General features: G+C 34.4%; 3 protein-coding genes, 1 long non-coding RNA gene and 1 pseudogene across 4 annotated transcripts; 2 read left to right on the top strand and 3 right to left on the bottom strand.

The window, feature by feature from the left end:
• Positions 1–404: 404 nt before the first annotated feature.
• On the bottom strand, positions 405–949 carry LOC125213105 (18 kDa seed maturation protein-like). Its single transcript, XM_048113465.2, has 2 exons — positions 830–949; positions 405–766 (listed from the first exon to the last, which is right to left on the bottom strand). The coding sequence occupies exons 1-2, from the start codon at positions 902–904 to the stop codon at positions 542–544; spliced, it is 300 nt and encodes a 99-aa protein (XP_047969422.1). The 5' UTR covers positions 905–949; the 3' UTR covers positions 405–541.
• A 2,940-nt stretch (positions 950–3,889) lies between these two features.
• On the top strand, positions 3,890–5,553 carry LOC125213103 (cytochrome P450 77A1-like). Its single transcript, XM_048113462.2, has one exon. The coding sequence runs from the start codon at positions 3,936–3,938 to the stop codon at positions 5,445–5,447; it is 1,512 nt and encodes a 503-aa protein (XP_047969419.1). The 5' UTR covers positions 3,890–3,935; the 3' UTR covers positions 5,448–5,553.
• A 597-nt stretch (positions 5,554–6,150) lies between these two features.
• On the bottom strand, positions 6,151–9,033 carry LOC125213104 (RING-H2 finger protein ATL38-like). The gene is made up of 3 exons (XM_048113463.2): positions 8,326–9,033; positions 7,801–7,898; positions 6,151–6,677 (listed from the first exon to the last, which is right to left on the bottom strand). The coding sequence occupies exons 1-3, from the start codon at positions 8,482–8,484 to the stop codon at positions 6,290–6,292; spliced, it is 645 nt and encodes a 214-aa protein (XP_047969420.1). The 5' UTR covers positions 8,485–9,033; the 3' UTR covers positions 6,151–6,289.
• A 3,448-nt stretch (positions 9,034–12,481) lies between these two features.
• On the bottom strand, positions 12,482–18,118 carry LOC148930881 (F-box/LRR-repeat protein At2g42720-like; annotated as a pseudogene).
• Positions 18,119–18,986: 868 nt separating this feature from the next.
• On the top strand, positions 18,987–20,083 carry LOC148930880 (uncharacterized). The gene is made up of 2 exons (XR_016136498.1): positions 18,987–19,103; positions 19,708–20,083. It is a non-coding gene; the product is annotated as an uncharacterized LOC148930880 (long non-coding RNA).
• The last annotated feature ends 275 nt before the right edge of the window (positions 20,084–20,358 follow it).

Genomic DNA, 20,358 nt, shown 5'->3' with positions numbered 1-20,358 from the left:
TTTTCTGGACCTGTAATAACTGGATTTATAATTTATAGTAAAATTTAATTTTGAATTTATTATTTTTTATTTTTGTTTCGAAGTACATTAAATAACACAAAAATACATTTCTCCTCTTTTGTAAAATTTAAATTTTGTAGCAGTAGTAGCATAATATATGTGTAATTTTAATTTTGCAAAATTCAAATTTGGAAGCCAACATCTTTAAGGGTTAATAATCATAGTAAATTTTAATCAATCTCACCATATTTTAAAATTAAAATATTTAATCATTATACAAATTTCAATATTTTTTTCAGTAGTCTCTTTCAAAAACAATAAACTACTAGTAATAGACGTGGGATAAATAGTTTGAAGAAGATAATGATGATGCACTTGTTTTTGAAGGATAAAAAAGAGTCAAGTAATCAAAACAAGTAGAAAATTGATTGCCAAATGAAACCAAAGTGGATTACATTACAAGACAATCAAAAGAGTGGGCAACTAAAAAAAAGAAGCATCCACTCAAACTTTTATTTTTGCAAATTACAAAACACACACACTAGTAGGTGCCGCCGGTCCCATAGCCCGTCCCCGTGTAGTCCGTCCCGGTCGTATGCTTGTGCCCACCGACCACATGCTGATCATGCCCGCCACCATGATCAGCCACGGCCGCGTTGTGGCGACGCTCCTCGTGCTTCCGGCGCTCGGCCTCGTGGATCTTCGCCTCCTTCTTCTCCGTAGCCATCTCCTTCTGCAACGGATCGTGCGCCGTCATCCTCTCACCCTGTTCCAATCAAATCACCATATCAACATAGAAACATCAATCAATTGATTCACAAAATTGAACCTTTTCTTGGAGGGTGGCCTTGGTTTTCTCCATGCCGGCCTTGGCTGAAGCTGCGATGTCCTTAGCTGTCTGCATTTTCAAGATTCTGTACAAGTGGATTGAGATGTGGTTTGGAATTTGGGGAAGAAGGCGGGAATTTAAACGGTATGAATGACGGTTAAAGGGCGTTGATTAGCGCACACGTGTCGGCCGCTTGGTTGTTGAATTGTCGTGCAGCTGCCATGTGTCCAATAGGTGTCAACTCAAGACCATTTTTCTACTTTTATTTATCCAATCAAATATACAAACGGATAGGATAGGTATTGCAAATTTCTAATTTGCAACTACTATCTTTTTTTGGGGTGTTTAAAAGTGTAAAATATAGTTTAATGTAAAATTCGATTTTAAATTGTTGAATAGGTGTTACTTTTTGATGATCTTAGTTAACGGGTATTTATTTCCTTCAATTGGAAAACATACACATTATTTTAGGAAATGGTCTATGTGTAGTAATATTTGGTAAAATCATAACGAAGAGACAAGTATCGATTTCAACTTATTTGGACGAATTAATTTGAAATTTCAGTTTCGAGGTTAGGCATGTAAAGAATTGGGATGGAGTGGATGGGCCATTAAATAAGGTGGTTTCAAAACTCGTACTATATTATATCAATATCATATAATTGGAGTGGTTTTCTAAGTTAAATAGCAAAAGGAAAGTAGCTTAATTTGTTGTACAATTGGTCCCGTGAAATTTATCCAAAATTGAACCAAACAAACTCAGAAAGTTTTGGCTCAAATGTTTGCCTGGAAAGTGTGCTAAATAACAAGAGAATACACCGACTAATTAATTTAGGGTCAATTAATCGGTTATGCAGTTATTGATGATCGAAATTTATGGTTTCGATTTGTTACAATTTGTGTGATGAAAAAGTTCCATTATACCGAACAACCAATAAAATAAATAAATTGATCAAATGTTGTTAGTTTTTATTTGTAAGTAAAATGATAACTTAGTGGTTACTATATAGGTCTTCTAATCAATGGTTAGTGGTTTGAATCCTGACGGCTTGGTCTATTTTTTTTTATTTTTTATGCACTTTCATCTCTTTCTTCACTTTGAAATTAGTCATCGATGGAGCAAGCAGCCTTAAACGTATTACTACTATATATGTATAAGCATCTAGATACAATGCGAGTTCACATAGTATTAAAGTAGTGTGGATCACACGAAGTGATAATTTTTTCATTACCTATGCAATCAAAACCTAATTCAACCACAATCAACAAATCATACAATCTATCAATCGATTACAAAGGAATAACAAAATTAAAAAAAATGACATGATCGAACAAACATGTCAAGATGGGCATGCATTTCATCATGAAGAAGATTGAAGCTGATATAGCTAGATTTTTTTAAATCAATTGGCTAATATATTGACAAAAGCACTGAATTGGATTTTTTTTGTTAATGTTCTCGATAATAGGGCATCAGGGATCCCGCCACTCAACTAGGGAGTAGTTCTATGAATAGAAACAATTTGGAACCAATTAGCTAGAAAATATAGATTGCCCTATTCTATAGTACTAATATGTGGCATTCGGTTGTCATGACTAATAATTATGAGACTATCCATCTATGATTAAGTTGTGAGATTATTTTAGTTGGAAGGGGAGGTTATGACTAATTATCATGAGACTATCCATTTATGATTAAGTTGAGGGGGTTAATCTTATGAACTAAACATGATACATATTTAATCATGAGATTTAGTCTTGCCAACCGAACACCCCTGAAATATGAACAATTCATTACAATACGAGTTGTCATTGTGCACACCATGACTTTCTTGACTTCCCAATACTCAACTAGGAGCAAACATTAGTTTCTAGTGGAGGGGATGAAATTGAACTTATTTTTGATAGAGTACTTTCCTATTAAAAGCTCATGTATAAATACATATTTATATTAATTGACAAATACAGCTGTGGCTGTGGGTATGGAAATTTAATGGAGGAGGAGAAGTTGTTGAAATAAATAAAATCTACCTCAGCCAACTGTCTCTCTCTAACTACTCAATATAATTTCTCACATGTCTACCATTTATCTTTGTAAAGCGATCTCACTCATAAATTAATTGCACTAAATATACCCTTTTTCGTATTCTTTGTTAGTATCATTCGGCCTAACTCAACAAATGTCATTATTAACTATACGTCTATACGTAAAGAGGACATAATATGTCACTTGAAAATAATATTTATACACTGAATTTGGTCAAATCAGTCTAAGAGAATGTTTTTTTTTGTTGCACCATGTCAATATAATGTCCATGCTATCATACGCACCTTTACATTGTAAGCCATTTCTTTCATTTCAGATATTTTTTCTTTTCAATATTTTGGAAACTATATGCATTTCTTTCTAACCATTTTATAGTATAATTATACTACATGTTTATTCGATTCGGACATTGAACTTACCATAGTAAGAAATTGAACTGAACCACGTCAAAAAATCCCAACGGACAATAGTACTAATTGAATCACCAATAAATAACTACAATGATTTAAACCCTTGAAGTCCAATAAGTTGCTGACATGATGTCAGAGGCATCAATTGAAGTATACGATCCTATAATCTTTTCTTCATCTTTATTTGAAGTATATGATCCTATAATCTTTTTTTTTTTATCTTTATTCTTTATTCCTATTTGCATGTGGAAGATATGTTCTTGGACTTCATTCAACACATAAAAACTCAATTGACAAAATAAAAGTTCACACAATAAGTAAAATGACTATATCAAAATCAGGCTTTTCATTAATTGTAAAGATATATAGTTAAAGTCCATAATAAAAACTTAATAGAAGACCGCTGTCTTGGTAGTAAATAAGGCATAGTGAAGCTAATAATATAACATAATTATGGAATAAGTACATGATTATGTACATGCATACAATAACCAAACCCTAAACCCTAATTAATTGCATATCATTAAACCCTAAGCTGACTTGTTAGTTGAAAGCCTTCAACTCCCACAATAACTCTTCTTACCTGCAATTTCATACTCTTCTCCATTAATATACCCCTCCCATCTCCCCCAACTTCCCTCAACCAGCCATGGATTCCCTCTCCTCCCTCCTCCTCCTCGTTATCCCACTCGTCCTCGTCTTCCTCCTCTCCCGCTCCTCCTCCTCCTCGAAAAAGAAGCTCAACCTCCCACCGGGGCCCCCAGGCTACCCGGTGGTCGGGAACCTCTTCCAAGTCGCACTCTCTGGGAAGCCCTTCTTCCAGTACATCCGCGACCTAATTCCCGTGTACGGCCGCATTTTCACCCTCAGAATGGGCACTCGCACGATGATCGTCGTCTCTAGCAACGAGCTTGCTTACGAGGCCTTGATCGAGAAGGGGCCGATTTTCGCGACCCGGCCTATGGAGAATCCGACGAGGACGATCTTCAGCGCGAATAAATTCAGCGTCAATGCGGCTTACTACGGCCCCGTGTGGCGGTCGCTCCGTAAGAATATGGTGCAGAACATGCTCTCCAATGCGAGGATTCGCGAGTTTAGGAAAACTAGGGATTTGGCGATGGATAGGCTCGTGGATCGGATCGCGGCGGAGGGCGCGGCCAACGGCGGCGCGGTGTGGGTGCTGAGGAATGCGAGATTTGCTGTGTTTTGCATTTTGCTGGATATGTGCTTCGGCGTTGAGATGGATGAGAAAACGATTCAATCCGTCGATGATATGATGAAATCGGTGTTGATCGTTCTCGATCCGAGGATGGATGATTTTCTCCCAATTTTGAGTCCTTTTTTTGGAAAACAGAGGAAAAAGGTTCAGGAAGTGAGGAAGAGGCAGATCGAAACCCTAGTTCCCCTAATTGAAAAAAGGCGGGAAAATTGGGGGAAATCGGGATCGAATAATTCCAATTCGTTCGCGTATCTGGACACGCTCTTCGATCTGAAGGTGGAGGGGAGGAAATCGGCGCCGACGAATGAGGAATTGGTGACTCTCTGCTCCGAATTCCTCAACGGCGGCACTGATACGACGGCTACCGCCCTAGAATGGGCGGTGGGGAGGCTGATTGAGAATCCTACGATCCAATCGCGGCTGTACGACGAGATCCGGGCGACGGTGGGGGAGGGGAAGAAGGTGGACGAGAAGGACGTGGAGAGGATGCCGTACCTGAACGCGGTGGTGAAGGAGCTCCTGCGGAAGCATCCGCCGACGTACTTCGCGCTGACGCACGCGGCGACGGAGGCGACGAGGCTGGGGGGGTACGACATACCGACGGAGGCGAGCGTGGAGTTTTTCTCGGCGGGGATCGCGGAGGATCCGGAGGTGTGGGCGGATCCGGAGCGGTTCGACCCGGAGCGGTTCTACGGGGGGAAGGAGGAGGCGGATATCACGGGGGTGACGGGGGTGAAGATGATGCCGTTCGGGGTGGGGCGGCGGATCTGCCCGGGGCTGGGGATGGCGACGGTGCACGTGAACCTGATGCTGGCGAGGATGGTGCAGGAGTTTGAGTGGTCGGCGTTTCCCGCCGGAGGGAAGGTGGATTTTACGGAGAAGCTGGAGTTCACGGTGGTGATGAAGAATAGTTTGAGGGCTAGGATTACGCCACGTGGATAGTGTAGTAGCAAGCTCTTTAATGTAATGTTGTTGTGTTTTCATTTTCGACCACTTAATTTGTACTCATATTACTATAAGTCTCTCAATCGACATTGTTTTGCTAAAAGATTGAATTATTTTAGATTTTACTATGTAATAGTTTGAATATTATTTATATTTGATGTTTTATTAACTACTCACTCGTCACAACTTAATTGTCACTCCTTTTCATTTTAATACATTCCAACTTAATTGTCACATTTCATTTTTATCATAAATGGTAACTAGGTCTCACGCTCCACTAACTCACTTCACTCATATTTTATTATAAAACCAATGTAAAAAGATGGATCTCACATTCCACTAACTTTTCCAACTAGCTTTTCTCTATATTTCTTAAAACTCGTGCTAACTCCAAGAGTGACAATTAAGTTGGGACGGAGGGAGAAGTATCTCATATGATATTTTGAAATTTTGATTCTATTAATATGACGACATAGGCGACTAAACGAGATATTATTGAGCTGGAGGCTTGCAGCCCGGTCTCTTAGCCATCTCGTCGGCGGAGCCAGAGATGGAGACGGCTAAGAGCCGGGTTGCGGATGCTCTTATATCCATGTGTAGATCATTTTTTCAAGGATAATCCTTTAATACTAGTTCATGATCATCCATGAAGTTCACTCTTCTTAAAATAAAGTTATGCAATGATTGAAAGAGAGAGTAATGCGACAAGGAGGAACCATGTATGACATTGCTTTCCAAATGAAGTGAAAAGAAAGCTCCTCGTACAAGAAAATAGAAAAGCAAAATCAACAGCATATTTACAGAAAGCCAAGAGTGAAACCAAACCAACACCTGGCTCACTACTGGTTCGGTGGTGGGCTCTCTGGTTTTCCATTCTTTTCATGAACTAAGTCCGTGTTTCTGTGCCCGATGTGGGCTGCACCTCCTGCTGATGGCTCCTCGACGTGCTCATTGGATCTTGGCCTATTCCAGTTTGCCATGCAATGGCAATAGTGCGCGTTAACTGACTGCATCCGGTGCTGAGACCGCACTGCTTGGCTGAACATCGGCTGCATATACCACTTCCTCTCAGGAAGCTCGCGCAGAGAGATCCGACACACAGGACACGTTGATCGCTGCTGCAGCCAGATGCCAATGCACGTTGCGTGGAATAAATGCCTGCACACTGGCAGCACGCACAGCGTGTCTTCCTCGTGGTAGTCGCTCAGGCACACCGTGCATCTCTGGCTGGAATTGGCCAAAAGTTAATCAGTTAAGAATAGCAAAAATTTACAAGTGAACATAGGGTACATATAAAAGCAAGATATGGTTCGGTTAAGCACGGTCCTTGAACCACATTTCTTTGTAGGGGCGCGTTTGCACGCGCATAGACTGTGTGGTTCGAGGAAATTATGAATACACTGCACCTCTGTCTCAATGAAATACTCCAAACAAGGTGATTGACATTTTAACGCACTTCAAATGCGGGGAGGTTCACTGATAAGGCTCGATACATGAGAGAGCGAAATTGGGAAGGAACTTATTTATACCACGTGCATCACTTCATTAGAAGGGTCTCATATAAGGAAGTCTTCATACACATACAAGAATGACTTACACTTAAAAACAATGGCAATCCCACCAAAACATACATTTGTTTTTCAACCCAAAACAACATCCAATTTCGACCTAGGGGTAGATCTGGAGAGCATCTTACTCACTTTACTAGTTTCACGAGTATTAATATTTATACGAGAGAACCAAGCAAATTGATGGCGGAGAGAAAATAATGAAAATTGAATATTCCTTTTTTCCTCTCTTCATATATGTAATTGGTTTTCTTGGGATAGGGCAGGGGGTGATGCTTAGTAGAGGGTTTTTCGATAAGAAAAGTTTTTCAACTACTTCGTACAGACATATTTCAACTATATTACGAAAAAAGTAATAAAGATATCAAGACGCACTTTAAAGCTAACGATTCAGTTCTACCTAAACTAACTTAACCCCAACTCCAAGCATAAGATGACCTCAAACAGAAGCTTGCAGCCGTAAATAACACATAAACTTGACTATCTGCTGAACAACAGAGTAATATAGTGATACAACGATTTGCATCCCAACCAAACTCTATCAACAATCGACAGGAAGCATAACTGGAGCATACTAATAAGTAATCAAGGATTTGCAAAGAGTCGCACAATGTAATCGTGAATAGTTCAAGTGCATTAAATCACGTTTAGGGAAAGCTATAAGCTACTCATTTGATAAGAATCATTGAAGCAGAAAAATGAGAAGGATAAGAGAGAGACTACAAGAATTTAAGACCTTTCTAGTGATGCATTATGCCCGCTCGCACAAACTATCAACTTACCAATCATTTTCTATCGAGGACAAGCATAACTCTCTATACTTCATCATAGGAAAGTTAGCCAGCACTAGAGGCTCGAGACCATGAAAACCCCCCTCCAACTGTTCAACAACAGAGCAGAATTAAACTCCCCATAAATAAAACGAGTTAGAAGAGAACGAAATACAACCATAACAACTTTCTCATTCACAAATGCAAATTCATCAAAAAACATCATTTTGCTTAGCATAGACAGCATTGTTGTATCTGTATATAAAGAAAAGGCATTCCCTCATACATGATCAAACTTACATAAACTACTTGTGCAGAAGCATAGAGCAACACAACTCAAATCCAACCACTAATCAATCGTTTTAAGATGCCTAGAACAGCATAAAATTTCTCCCAAACACCTCCAACACTGTCTAATTCAAATCGCAAAAGATGTAAACTAACTAATTATACACAACTAAATTCAAGATTTCACACAATATGGTAACATGATATCTACAACAAAGTGCAGCAAAGTAGCAAAAGAGGATTGCTTACATTGCTAAGATCAGATCCATTAGCCCGGGCAAGAGACCTCCGCGATGCACTCAATTGTATCCTAGCACAAATCAGCCTCGTGCACACAAACACTATAAACATAATACTCAATCCAAATCCAATAACAGTCGTCACCAAATTTACACCTGGAGTCATCATTTTTACCCTTTTTTGCAATTGTTTGTTGCCTGCCTACAACACCCAAAAAAAGAAAAAAAGGAACCCAAGTTTTCAAATTTCACCTCTCTCTACTTTTTCTACTAATTATTCGAGTGCCCCACAACTGCAAATACCAGAAAATTTCAAATCTTGCACTATTCATAACAGCTAAAACGAAATCCCCTCCAACAATTACAAACCTATGAATCAAGAAATCACAAAAGCTAGAAAAGATTGCATCTTGGAACAACTACTGCGTACCAACTCCAAATCTCCCAAAATAAAAATTCAATCTTTATCAAGCCTAACCCTCTTATAACTCCTACAACTCCTCCCCCTTTGTCTCAAGACTCTTAACTCAGAAATGCCGATGTGTGTGGAAAGAAACAGTTGCTATTTACACCTCACATGGGAACCCATGGAGGAATTTAGCTGGGACCAAGTCAACGGGCCCCATGGTGTGAAATTCAAGCAACCATAAAATAAGAGTAAATTCAAATGGGAGAGAGAGAGAGAAGAGAGAGTGGCAGTGGAAACTGAAAACAAGCAATATAAGAAATGAGAGTTGATATTTAGTAGCAACAGCAATTTGATGGTCAATTTCCAAAGAGAAAATTAGATAGAAGTAACCATCAACGGTCAATAGATAAATAGAGTTTGATAGTGTATCACAAACCAATTTTAATGCAAAATTGATAGTGCAAAATTGATAGTATAACTAAAGAAAGATCGAGATTGGTTTAGGTATTACTAATAATGGAACAATATTGTTAATAAATTTTGACCTTATAAAATATAGGAAAATTTTTGTGTATTTTTAGGAAACTTTTATAACTGCTGGAGCATATCACAATTTAAATTTGATTTAAGCATTAATAGTTTTTTACTCCTTCTGTCTTACAATAAGGTGGTGTTCGGTTTCCAAGATAAAATAGTACTAAGATATAATCTAGTTTAAGTTGTGAGATTATTCCTAGTCATAAAGGGTTTAGCTATGACTAATTATCTCATGATCCATCTAGGATTGAGTTGTGAAATTGAATCTCTTGAATCAAACACACTACAAATTTAATCTCGGATACAATCTTGCAAACCGAACACCCTAAGAGTCTTATTTTATAATTTTAGTCTGTTCCAAGTAAGAATTTTATTTCATTTTTACTATAAATGATAAGTAAGTCTCACATTCTGTCAACTTATTCCACTCACATTTTCTTATAAAACTAATACTCCATATATAGGTGAGACCCAAATTTCACTAACTTAACTCATTTTTTTTTATATTTCTTAAAACTCGTGCCATAATTAAATAGGACTTCTATTGCGGAACATGGAGAATGATTTTACATTGTTCCCTTAATTGCGTAATATACTAGCTATTATATATATGAGTGACAGAGTATATTTACATGTGATATTGATAAGACAACTTAATTATCCCAATTTTAAGAAATTATTCTAGTATAGAGTGAGTAGTAAGAAATAGCAAGACAAAAATAAAATAGGGCCAATTGTTTACAAGTGATTCGCGGCAAATATTTTATAGTAGTATGAATATATATTAACATTAGCTACAAAAGTTGCGATATTTAACGTTGGAATCTAATCTTGTAAAGATATGCATGTGTAAGGTGTAAAATTAAAGTTTGAGTCAATTCAAATTATTTATTGATTATAATAGTCATATATGTGAATCATCACATAGTACTGATATGTATAGTATATAATACTAAACTTGTGTAGATTTCATGCGGTTGTATATGATTACTTTGGATATTATAATTTATATTAGATGATTCGTTTTTCAAATTTCCAATTGAGTTAATTATATTATACTATTATATTAAACTTTCATACTATTATGATTGTATATTTTATGTGCTCCAACAACTATTTTCCAAAATACGTTATGCATACATATATACATGATACATACATAGTCCATACTATAATAGAGTAATTTATTGGCAAAACACATTCGGTCCTTATACTTTAGTCAAAATGTTCATTAGATCTTTGTACAATTTTTTCGTTTTAATAGGTTCTTATATCTTTCTCATAAATTTCACCATATCCTCGTACAATTTTTTTGTTTTAGTAGGTCCTTGTACTTTGATTATAACTTTTATTAGGTCCTTATACAATTTTTTATTTTAAGATATTCTTTTACTTTTATCTTAAATAATAATTTATATTTAATTAAATTTAGTAAACCTTTTAATTTTATTATTTAACTTATCTTATAATTATAAATATTTAGAAAAATGTATCTTTCAATATAAATATAAATAATTAATTGAAAATTCAGATAGTTATTCTAAAAAAACACTTCGATTTTAATCTTCAATCATCACGGTTAATCTTTTTATTATTCTCTACAACTTCTTTAAATTATATTGGATGACAAGATGATATTATCTATATAGACTATGCTAAGTTAAATAATGGAATATTAGAAAGTGCATTAAGTTTAATTAAATTTAGATTATTATCCAAGATAAATGTAAAAAAGTCCCTAAAATAAAAGATTGTACAAGGACTTAATGAAAGTTATGATAAAAGTATAAGGACCTACTAAAACGAAAAATTGTACGAGGACCTGATAAAAATATTGTGAAAAGTATAAGGACTTATTAAAATGAAAAAAATGTACAAGGACCTAATGAACATTTTAATTAAAGTATAAGGATCTAAGATTGTGTTTTGCCTAATTTATTTTAAGGAATTGTTAAATGGTTAGCTTAATTAAGTTAGCCTTATTGTAAAAAAAATGCCTAGTACACATGCGGTTTGATATTAAAACATAAGTATAACCTATAGCTAGCTCATTACCATGTGCTTATAGATTCAAATAAATCCTATTATACCTTTATTTTGTCTGTTTCTACTTTTTTTCATGTTTCTTTCATATGGGCTAACTAGCGGCGAAGCAATAATTCAAATGCACATAGATATATGATTTGAATTTTTAAATCATGTCAAGTATGTATTCAATTTCAAGCTATATTCATGTTACACGTCATAGCTTTTATTTTATCAAGTTAGAGGGTGGTAGCGAACTACTACAAAAGTTGGGTATTAGCACATACACAAATGTAGTTAGAATAATTGTTATACTATTACGTAGTCAAAATATAACTGCTGTCACAGACTCATGGTAGATTTTTTTTAGGATGGACTATGTATGTATCATGTAAAGTATGGACTATGTATGTAAGGACTAAGCAACATTCAGATGTAATGTAACATTAAAATGGAAAATTTCCCCCTATCCAAATAAAAAGAAATATCGAAACCTTCGATCGAGAATATTAAATTAACTATAACAGACTGAAAAATAATAAATCTTGCTTTTGTTTTGATTTGCAAAACATATTGGGCTGATTTCGGATATTCAGTTGGGCCTTAGATTTGTCACACTCTTGAATCTGAGGGGATATGATTAACAATATTTTACTCTCCAGTTAATGACTGATTTTTTTGTTATCTTTGTTTGTGGTTTTGGGATGTGTTATTTTTATTTCCTTGCTATTGACTTTGTAACTTGAGAAGATGTTTTTAATTTTATAATCTTATTTGATTTTTTATTTTTTATAGTAACTCTTAAAATTATACTATCACTAAATTATCCTTTACCTATGACTAATACTCAAAGTTCAATGAACTAAGTCAAATCCTAATTTGCAATTAATAATCTAATTTGCAACTAACATTATATCATAATTTTATTTTATTTTCAAATAAAAATGACAAATCCTAGTCTAAAGAAATTAAGAAACAGACCTTTTTACACTTTACCCTATAGTTAATGCTCAAAAATCAATGAACTTAGTCGAATCCTAATTTACAATTAATACAACTAATTTGCAACTCACAATACATCATATAGTTAATACTCAAAATATACTCTATAATAAAACAAATGAACGTTTATAATTTATTGTGGTCAAAATCTAAATTTGATTTTCATTCCCAAATAAAAATGACAAAGCCTAGTCTAAAGAATGGTGACATTTATTCTCGAGTCTTTAAATTGGTCTCTTGCACGATTCGTTACAAATATTTCATCTTCCATGAGGTTTCGATAAATGCAATCCCGGGGCATATGCCACCTGTGCTTGAAAGATCGTGGATCAACAATAACCTTGTCTAGGGCAGTAACATATTTGACAAACTGATTAATCATTTGGAATTGATTAGACACTCCACAATATCCAATAGCTCTGCTTCCTTGATATAAAAATAAGAGTTACGAATTTTATCTCAGTCCCATAGCCAAACATTCCCATCACCGTCACCATCACCATCATCATTAGGATCACCATCACCGATGAAGAAGGGATGATGAAAATCACAACACCTGTAATAATTTTTGCTATTCTCCTGGTGTGATACCTATTAATCAACATTAGGAGAAACAATTCATCAGTATAAAACCAACCATGTTTAGTAACTATTGAAAATATCAAAGTAGTACTATCTCCGTATTTGAAAAATAAAAACTTTTGAAACACCACGGGTTTTAAATTTGAATGATCCTCTACATTTTGTACAAATTCAAAATTCTTTAATATAGTTTCATCATAGTTTCAACACAATGTTAATATAGTGTAAAAATTTCAAGATTTTGATGTCTATATAAGGTCAACACAACATCCATCGTTGATATTGTGTTGACATTTTTTGTTGCATTATTTTGTCATCTGTTGACATTTTCTAACGGTCCAGATCATAGTTTGAAGTTTATACTATATTTAGAGTTTGCATATGATTACATCTCATGCCTATATAAGGTACATAAGGAAATTTGAAGTTATTTTGTTAAAACAAATACTACAATTAATTGCGTGTGCAAAATTTATTTGAGAAAATAGGTGGTACTAATATTATGTCCTAAAATTATAGTACTTTTGTACGCTTCGCTAGTATTATACCAATCATGATTATTACTACTACTTAAGAGAAAATTATAATGAGTTTAAAATTTTAAAAGTGATATTTACAAAAGAACAGAGAGTGGATGGTAATTGATGGTGAACCCACATCTCCAACCTCATTGGTCCAAGATAAGTGACTTGTATTCCTTTTTGGGGTGTCCCATTATAAGTGACCTATTTCCATTTTTAGTAAAAAGTCATATCTCTTACTTTATTATCCACCTAATTTATTCTTTCTTCTCTCCTCTACTTTTTCCTCTCTCATACTTTACTCTCTCCACTTTAACTTATTTAAATACCATTCCTTAAATCACGTGCCCAAAAGAAATAGGTCACTTATCTTGGGACGGAGGGAGTATATTTTTTCAAACAATCATATCTCTTGTCTTCCATATCCATAAAACAATAGAAAATTTCACATAAAAGTCATTTAAAAAAATGGTTATTTATAACTTTAAAAATCACCAAATTTTGATTTGCTAACAATCAATTCTAATAAAATTGTATAGTACTATTTAATCTATGTAATTTCAAAATTTGATCAAACTTCAAAATTAAAAATATCAAATCAACGAAAACAGGGTACACAGAGACACTACCTTTAGTTGGAAATCCAAGAATCAACCTATTAATCTATTATCACATTATCAACCATGAAACATATGGTTGTAACCTTCAATGTTTGCCATGCGATTTGACTCAGAAGTTTATCTATAGAGCTTGGATGGCTACAAAATGAGCCGATTTTAGACCAAATTCAAGCCAAGAATGATCACTCATATCTAAATGTGGTCTTTATTACAAGTTGGCAATTGCACTATCTAAAATTCAATGTTTCATAAACGAAGCAAGCATAGACACTCACTCCCCCTACATTAGAAAATGTGTTGCAAATCAAAAAGTTCAAGTCAATTACGTAAAATCGCAAAAAATAAATTGCAGTATTTTTTTTAAAATCACTCATGTACGAAGTTTTTTTTCAATATCAGTAGGTTGCGAATGACAATCAAATTTAAGAAGTATTGAAAATAAAATAAAATAAACTTGATTTTTAAATTAGAAAATATGTAGATTCTTATTATAGAAATATCTAAACATTATCTAAATCTAAATGTTATGTAGTAGACTAGTAGTCATATATAGTAGAATATTTAGATAATTAATACTAACAAATTATTTATATATAGTAGAATATTTAGATAATTAATACTAACAAATTATTTATATATATTATTTATCTAGATTTTTATAGCAAAAAAACTTAGATATATAAAATATAAAAGAATAGATTAGAGAATTCTAGAATATGTAATGAATGCATGTATACATCTATGGTGTTTTGTATCATTTTACATAAATTTTTTTAAAAAAGTAAAGTGTTTCTAAAGAACAAGAGTTATTTATAACAATAAATCTAATCGTCACTTAAAAAAAGCTGTCAGTTCTTCAATAGAAATATGAGATGATAAAGGAGGGAATTCTGAAAAATACAAGAATGAGGTAAAATGCAGCAAGGTCTATGTCAGGTCTCAAGAAAATCCAACATAATGTCGATCACTAATATTTAATAGACTGGCAATAGAAGTTTTTATTAACTTTTCGATTCATCTCTCAGTCTCTCAATTACTATCATCATGAGATGATGGTAGAATCACTCACCTGCAAAATGTGAAGGCATACTATTTAGAGGCTACAAGGTTCATCGGAGATCTAGAGACTAATAGTCCTGATCTAAAACATGAAATAACTTGCACCGGCTTGAGATGAATGAAAGATTTTTGGAATGATCTCGTGGAGATAAATAAAGGCTTTAGAAAATATAATGCGGAAAGTAATATACTAATCTAAAAAATAAAAGACGAAAGAATTTTAGTGACTACAGTGTATTATGCTTGTTGTTGTCTTATCATGAGTTCTTTATATTGAAAATATAATACTAATTCTGATCTAATTCTATGTGTAATCTTATTTGATATAGATATATGTAAATAAATATATTCCTTTCAGCTATTAGAGCTAGCATAATGACAAAAGGCGGCAAGGTGTCTCAATTTCTCGCAAATAAGTTAAGAGTTTAAAAGTGCAAATTTCTCATATCTAATCTATTTCTATTTTGGCAAGCCCATGCACTGAACCCAGAAGGCAAAATGGTAGAGTATTTCCTTGAAGAATGAGAAAGTAAGTAACAAGCGAAAACAAACTACAACCAACACATCTCCCGCCAGCAAAAAGCAACAAAAGGGGCAACTAACAACATAACCACCAAAAGCCGAGAGCTATCCAAACCACATGCAGAGAGGGCGAAAAAAGTTAGAGAAGCGAGGTGAAGTTCACCTTTGTGTCGCTCGGCAAGTAGTATTGATTCTTTGATAACTTCTAGACCACCTCCTGACTTTGACCAAGTTGTCACGTAGTTCTCATGGTAGAAAAGGAAAGTTCGGGCACCACCCTTTAATCCATAAGCTGAGTCTCCAAAAGCATGAGTCTTCTTTCAACATCCCAATTTGCTTCAAATTTTTGGAAGACTACTTTGTTTCTAAGCCGCCATATGGACCACGAAATTACATAAAAGAAGGATGTCCACATCTTCTTATCAAATTTGGTTCAATGTGGTTCAATGTTTTGATGTTGAATAATTTATTTAAATTTTGTTATGAATTGGAATATACCGTTGAAGTGACCTGATTAACAATCAAAACTCTAATTTGCAACTCACAGTATAATTAATACTCTAAATATATGTAAATGGTCGTTTATAATTTAGTTTGATCTAAATCTAAATTTGATTTTCATTACCACATAAAAATGACAAATCCTAGTCTACAGAATGATGACATTTATTTTTGAGTCTTTAAATTGGTCTCTTGCACGATTCCTTGCAAATATTTCATCCTCCATGTGGTTTCGATAAATGCGATCCCACGGCATACGCCACCTATGCTCGAATGACCGTGGATCGACAATTACCTTATCTAGTGCAGTACCGTATTTGACAAACTGTTTAATCGTTTGAAATTGATTAAACACGCCGCGATAACCAAGAAACTCTACTTCCTTGATCAGAGAGATCTGAGAATTAGAGTTGCAAATTTTATCATCTCTGCCCCATAGCCAACATCCATATCACCATCACGATCACAATCACCAGTCAAGAAGGGAAGAATATTTTTAGAGCAATTGTAACACGTTTTGCTCGTATCATAGTGTGCTGCCTATGAATCAACAATAGTAGAAGTAATTCATCAATATAATATATTAGTACAACCAAACTTAGTAATAAGTTATTGAAAATTAAGTAGATTGTTAATTACCTCTACGACAAATCTTTGCAAACAAGGTGCATATACCACACTAAACCATGACATGAGAGAGCATTTGTCACAGTAGTTACTTCCAAGAAGAACCACCACAAATTGCTTAAGACTGGGCATCAACTTCCCTACAGAGTGTATCTGTACAATATATGTATATGATCTTAATTAATTTAGCAACTTAGATAATTAATTGGAAAATAAAACAATCACAAATATATATAGTATACCCCATAGCTAGTTATGGAGGTGGAGTATATCTTGAGTGTGTGTAGTTGTGGAAGCACAGAATCAAACATGTGTAAAATGTCATTCAAATCCGGCAAACACGGCTCCGCCTGAATCCAGAGCTAGCTGAGTAAGGAGAGGAACGTTTAAGAGCACGAAACGACAACGTATGCCCATGATGAACTTGATGCAAACGAGCCCCGATTCACGAACTACAACTGATGTGAGGCTCTGGCACCGGCTTATTTCTAGGCATTTGAACATCGGAGATGTCCCAACGACCTCAAGTGACGAAAGCGCGCCCATTTCATGCAACGAGAGTTGCTCGAGGAGACGACAATTCCCCAATATAAATGCCACAGCCTCACCACTCACATTCACATAATGCAAACGGAGTTTCTTCAACAACTTCAAATTGGCGGGAAAATTACCTTCTTTGTATGGGAAAGAGTAAGCGACCGAGCTCAAATCAAGACGCTCAACCTTTCTACTCACAGCGTATCTAAGCCATTCATCGATCCGTGGTGCAAAAGACGAAGATAAATCTGACGAAAATCTGAATTCGACAAGATTAGTAGAGGGTTTCACTACTTGTAGTCTGGTAAATAGGCGATCACCATTTAACATAAATACTTTGTATTCCTAATTTGTGTCTCTCATAACTTCTCATCCAATAAAATGTTTTAAAAAAATACATGTGTAGATCTAGTTTGGATGTAAACATCCACAAATTCTTCCATCGAGACGAAAGCAAGCTAGTCGCCATAGCTTCTTTCAAACTCAATGAAGACAATATTATCACTAATATTTCATCTGGAAGCATACTAATTCGATCATCCTGGTTGAAAATCAAATAATAAGCAATCAACAAAATTTTTATTAGTATAAATGAAGGAATGTAATCAAGTGCAAACTCTAAATAGTGTACAAACTTCAAACTATGAAATGTCAACCGATAACAAAATAGTGGCAACAGAAAATGCGTGTCAGTTGATGTTGTGTTGATAATGTAAACATATTTTCTATTGCTACTATTTTGTATTGTTCATATTTTTTAATTATCACTACCCTATAAATCAATATGAATATATAAATAAATGGGAAAGAAGAATTTACCGTGTAGTCATCGTTGAGCCGCCTCCGCTTAGCTCTCGCCATTGTTATTTAACTCTTCAAACCCTATTTTTGTAACTATTAAGTACACAATTTGAGAGGGTTATTTTTTGTTTTTGATACCAAATCTTTTATTTTGCAGGAAAATAATCAATAACGATGAAGGAAATCTTCTTTTAGACTATCGGTTGCAGAAATGTAATCTATATATTCAGAAAGGGGATAATTAAATACGATGGTCTTGAGAAATTTATTGTAACTACTTAAAAAGGAAGAGAATATACTAAATCTTTTTACGAAAATATTTAGTAAAATGATCTTTTTATTTTTTATTCACAATCATATATACGTATATTTTAATTAATATATACCAATACAGAGTATGTACAATGCACATCATAGGCTCATAACTTTTGCTACTACATTTTATCAAGTTAGAATGGGGTAGAAAATCATATTTCTTATGGTTTGACTTAAAAGTTTAATTGCACTAAATTAGTCATGAGCTACTACAAAAGTTGGCTATTTGCACATACACAGATATAACTGCTGTCACAATCATGACTCATGCATATATATATATATATATATATATATATAAATTTAGATAGATTTTATCATCCATTATATAGGGAATTGCTAGAATGACAACGCTAGTTTCAGTGACACTGTGCCACCAATCTTAAGCGTTAGATTTGGCGTGAGATTCAATTTTAAAGTGACATCTGGCAGTTTAGATTTATTATTAAAATGAATAAAAATATTGCTAAAGGCTATTTCTGGAATTCACAATTGCAGCGGTTTCTTCTGAAACGCAATTCACGGTATTTCTTCCTTCTCTCTTTCTTCTATTTTCGGCATTTATCTCAGAAATCTATAGAAAAAAACGCCATAGCTATATTCAGTGTGTGCGATTATTTTAATTTAAGCGCTATTTCCATTCTCTTCTCTAAAACTTTTCCTTCAATATTAAGTCAATCTATGAAGAATGATGTTCCCGCTGATATTCATTTCACTGATTTTGAAGACGGTAAGAGGCACTTTCCTTATTTTTCTTCAATTTAGGAGGATACTGATTTTTTTTGTTACTTCTATCTATCTTCCGTCGTTAGTCAATCCATGGAGAATGATGTTCCCGTTGACACGAATATGACCTATTTTGCAGGTGGTTCTAATCGTGTAATTGTGTTTTTAGATTTTGTTGGTTATCTATATGATTCAACTTTAAGTAATTGTAGAGTGTGTTTTTTTATACGTGAACTCAAATTCTGACAGATTGTGTAGGATGTTGCAAAGCAGATTGCGCTGTTATTAATTTGTTGTGTTGCTTTCTGATGGTGATCCATTTGCATTGCTTAGTTGATAAAATATATTTGCTTTGTTAAATATGTTTTGTTGCTAAATTAGTTGGCTCCATTTGCTTTTGCTACTGTTACAATATCTCATATTGCTTGCTTAAAATTATTAATTGACAAACAATTGAGAGACAAATATACTGTATTGCTTCTTTGTTTGAATGGCAATGCTTGTTGTGCTTTAATTCAACTGTGAGTTTGCCTCTCCAGTTTGCTTGATGTAATACCATTTGTTGCTTGGTTCTTTTGATATTATTGCTTTTTTTATATCCTACGCAGCTGCTTGTGTCCCCGAGTGCCCTGACAAACTAAAACCATTCGTTGGCAAGAAATTCAACAATTTGGATGCCGGAATTGCTTTCTACGATGCTTATGCTCGTGAAGCTGGCTTCGACACCCCGAAACGTAGAATCAAATCTTCACGTGAGTGTGTTACTTGGCAATATTTTGTGCAACAGGCAAGGGTTGAAGAATGGGATTGAAATGGATCACATTCATGCCCGTGAAGGATTTATTAACAAGCGCAGAAGAACCTCTAAAAGATGTGACTGTAAGGCTAGAATCTCATTGAGGCTAGAAGGATTGTAATTACTATCCATTGTATCTCAGTTGCAGAACTTATTATCAATTGATGGAATATATTTATTTTACTGTTTGATTAAGTTTATGGATTTGCTTAGATTGCTTGGACACATTCAATTTATTGCTAGTTAATGTTTATGATTTTGCTTGGATTTAATATAAGCAATTGCTTGCATATATAGGATTGCTTGTTAATATCGCTTTAGTTGCGGGTAAATCCAAATGAATACTTTTGTTAGTAGAATGTTGTAGACAGTACTTATAACCAAATGCTTGGTTACATTAAATTTAATGCTTGATTATGTTTATGGATTTGCTTGGTTGATATTGCATTACTTTATTTTGCTT

Source organism: Salvia hispanica, chromosome 3, assembly GCF_029641045.1.
Source record: "Salvia hispanica isolate PSC_SH4W2 chromosome 3, Shi_PSC_v1, whole genome shotgun sequence".
Classification (NCBI taxonomy): domain Eukaryota; kingdom Viridiplantae; phylum Streptophyta; class Magnoliopsida; order Lamiales; family Lamiaceae; genus Salvia; species Salvia hispanica.
The sequence above is the reverse complement of the archived record's forward strand: the minus strand, read 5'-3'. Positions and strand labels throughout refer to the sequence as shown.

Coding starts and splice junctions, on each gene's coding strand:
- LOC125213105 (XM_048113465.2), bottom strand. CDS start 904: ATGCAGACAGCTAAGGACATCGCAGCTTCAGCCAAGGCCGGCATGGAG. Junction 767..829: donor AGGCCACCCTCCAAGAAAAG/GTTCAATTTTGT, acceptor TGATTGGAACAG/GGTGAGAGGATGACGGCGCA.
- LOC125213103 (XM_048113462.2), top strand. CDS start 3,936: ATGGATTCCCTCTCCTCCCTCCTCCTCCTCGTTATCCCACTCGTCCTC.
- LOC125213104 (XM_048113463.2), bottom strand. CDS start 8,484: ATGATGACTCCAGGTGTAAATTTGGTGACGACTGTTATTGGATTTGGA. Junction 7,899..8,325: donor ATGGATCTGATCTTAGCAAT/GTAAGCAATCCT, acceptor GTTGTTGAACAG/TTGGAGGGGGGTTTTCATGG. Junction 6,678..7,800: donor TCCTCGATAGAAAATGATTG/GTAAGTTGATAG, acceptor GGCCAATTCCAG/CCAGAGATGCACGGTGTGCC.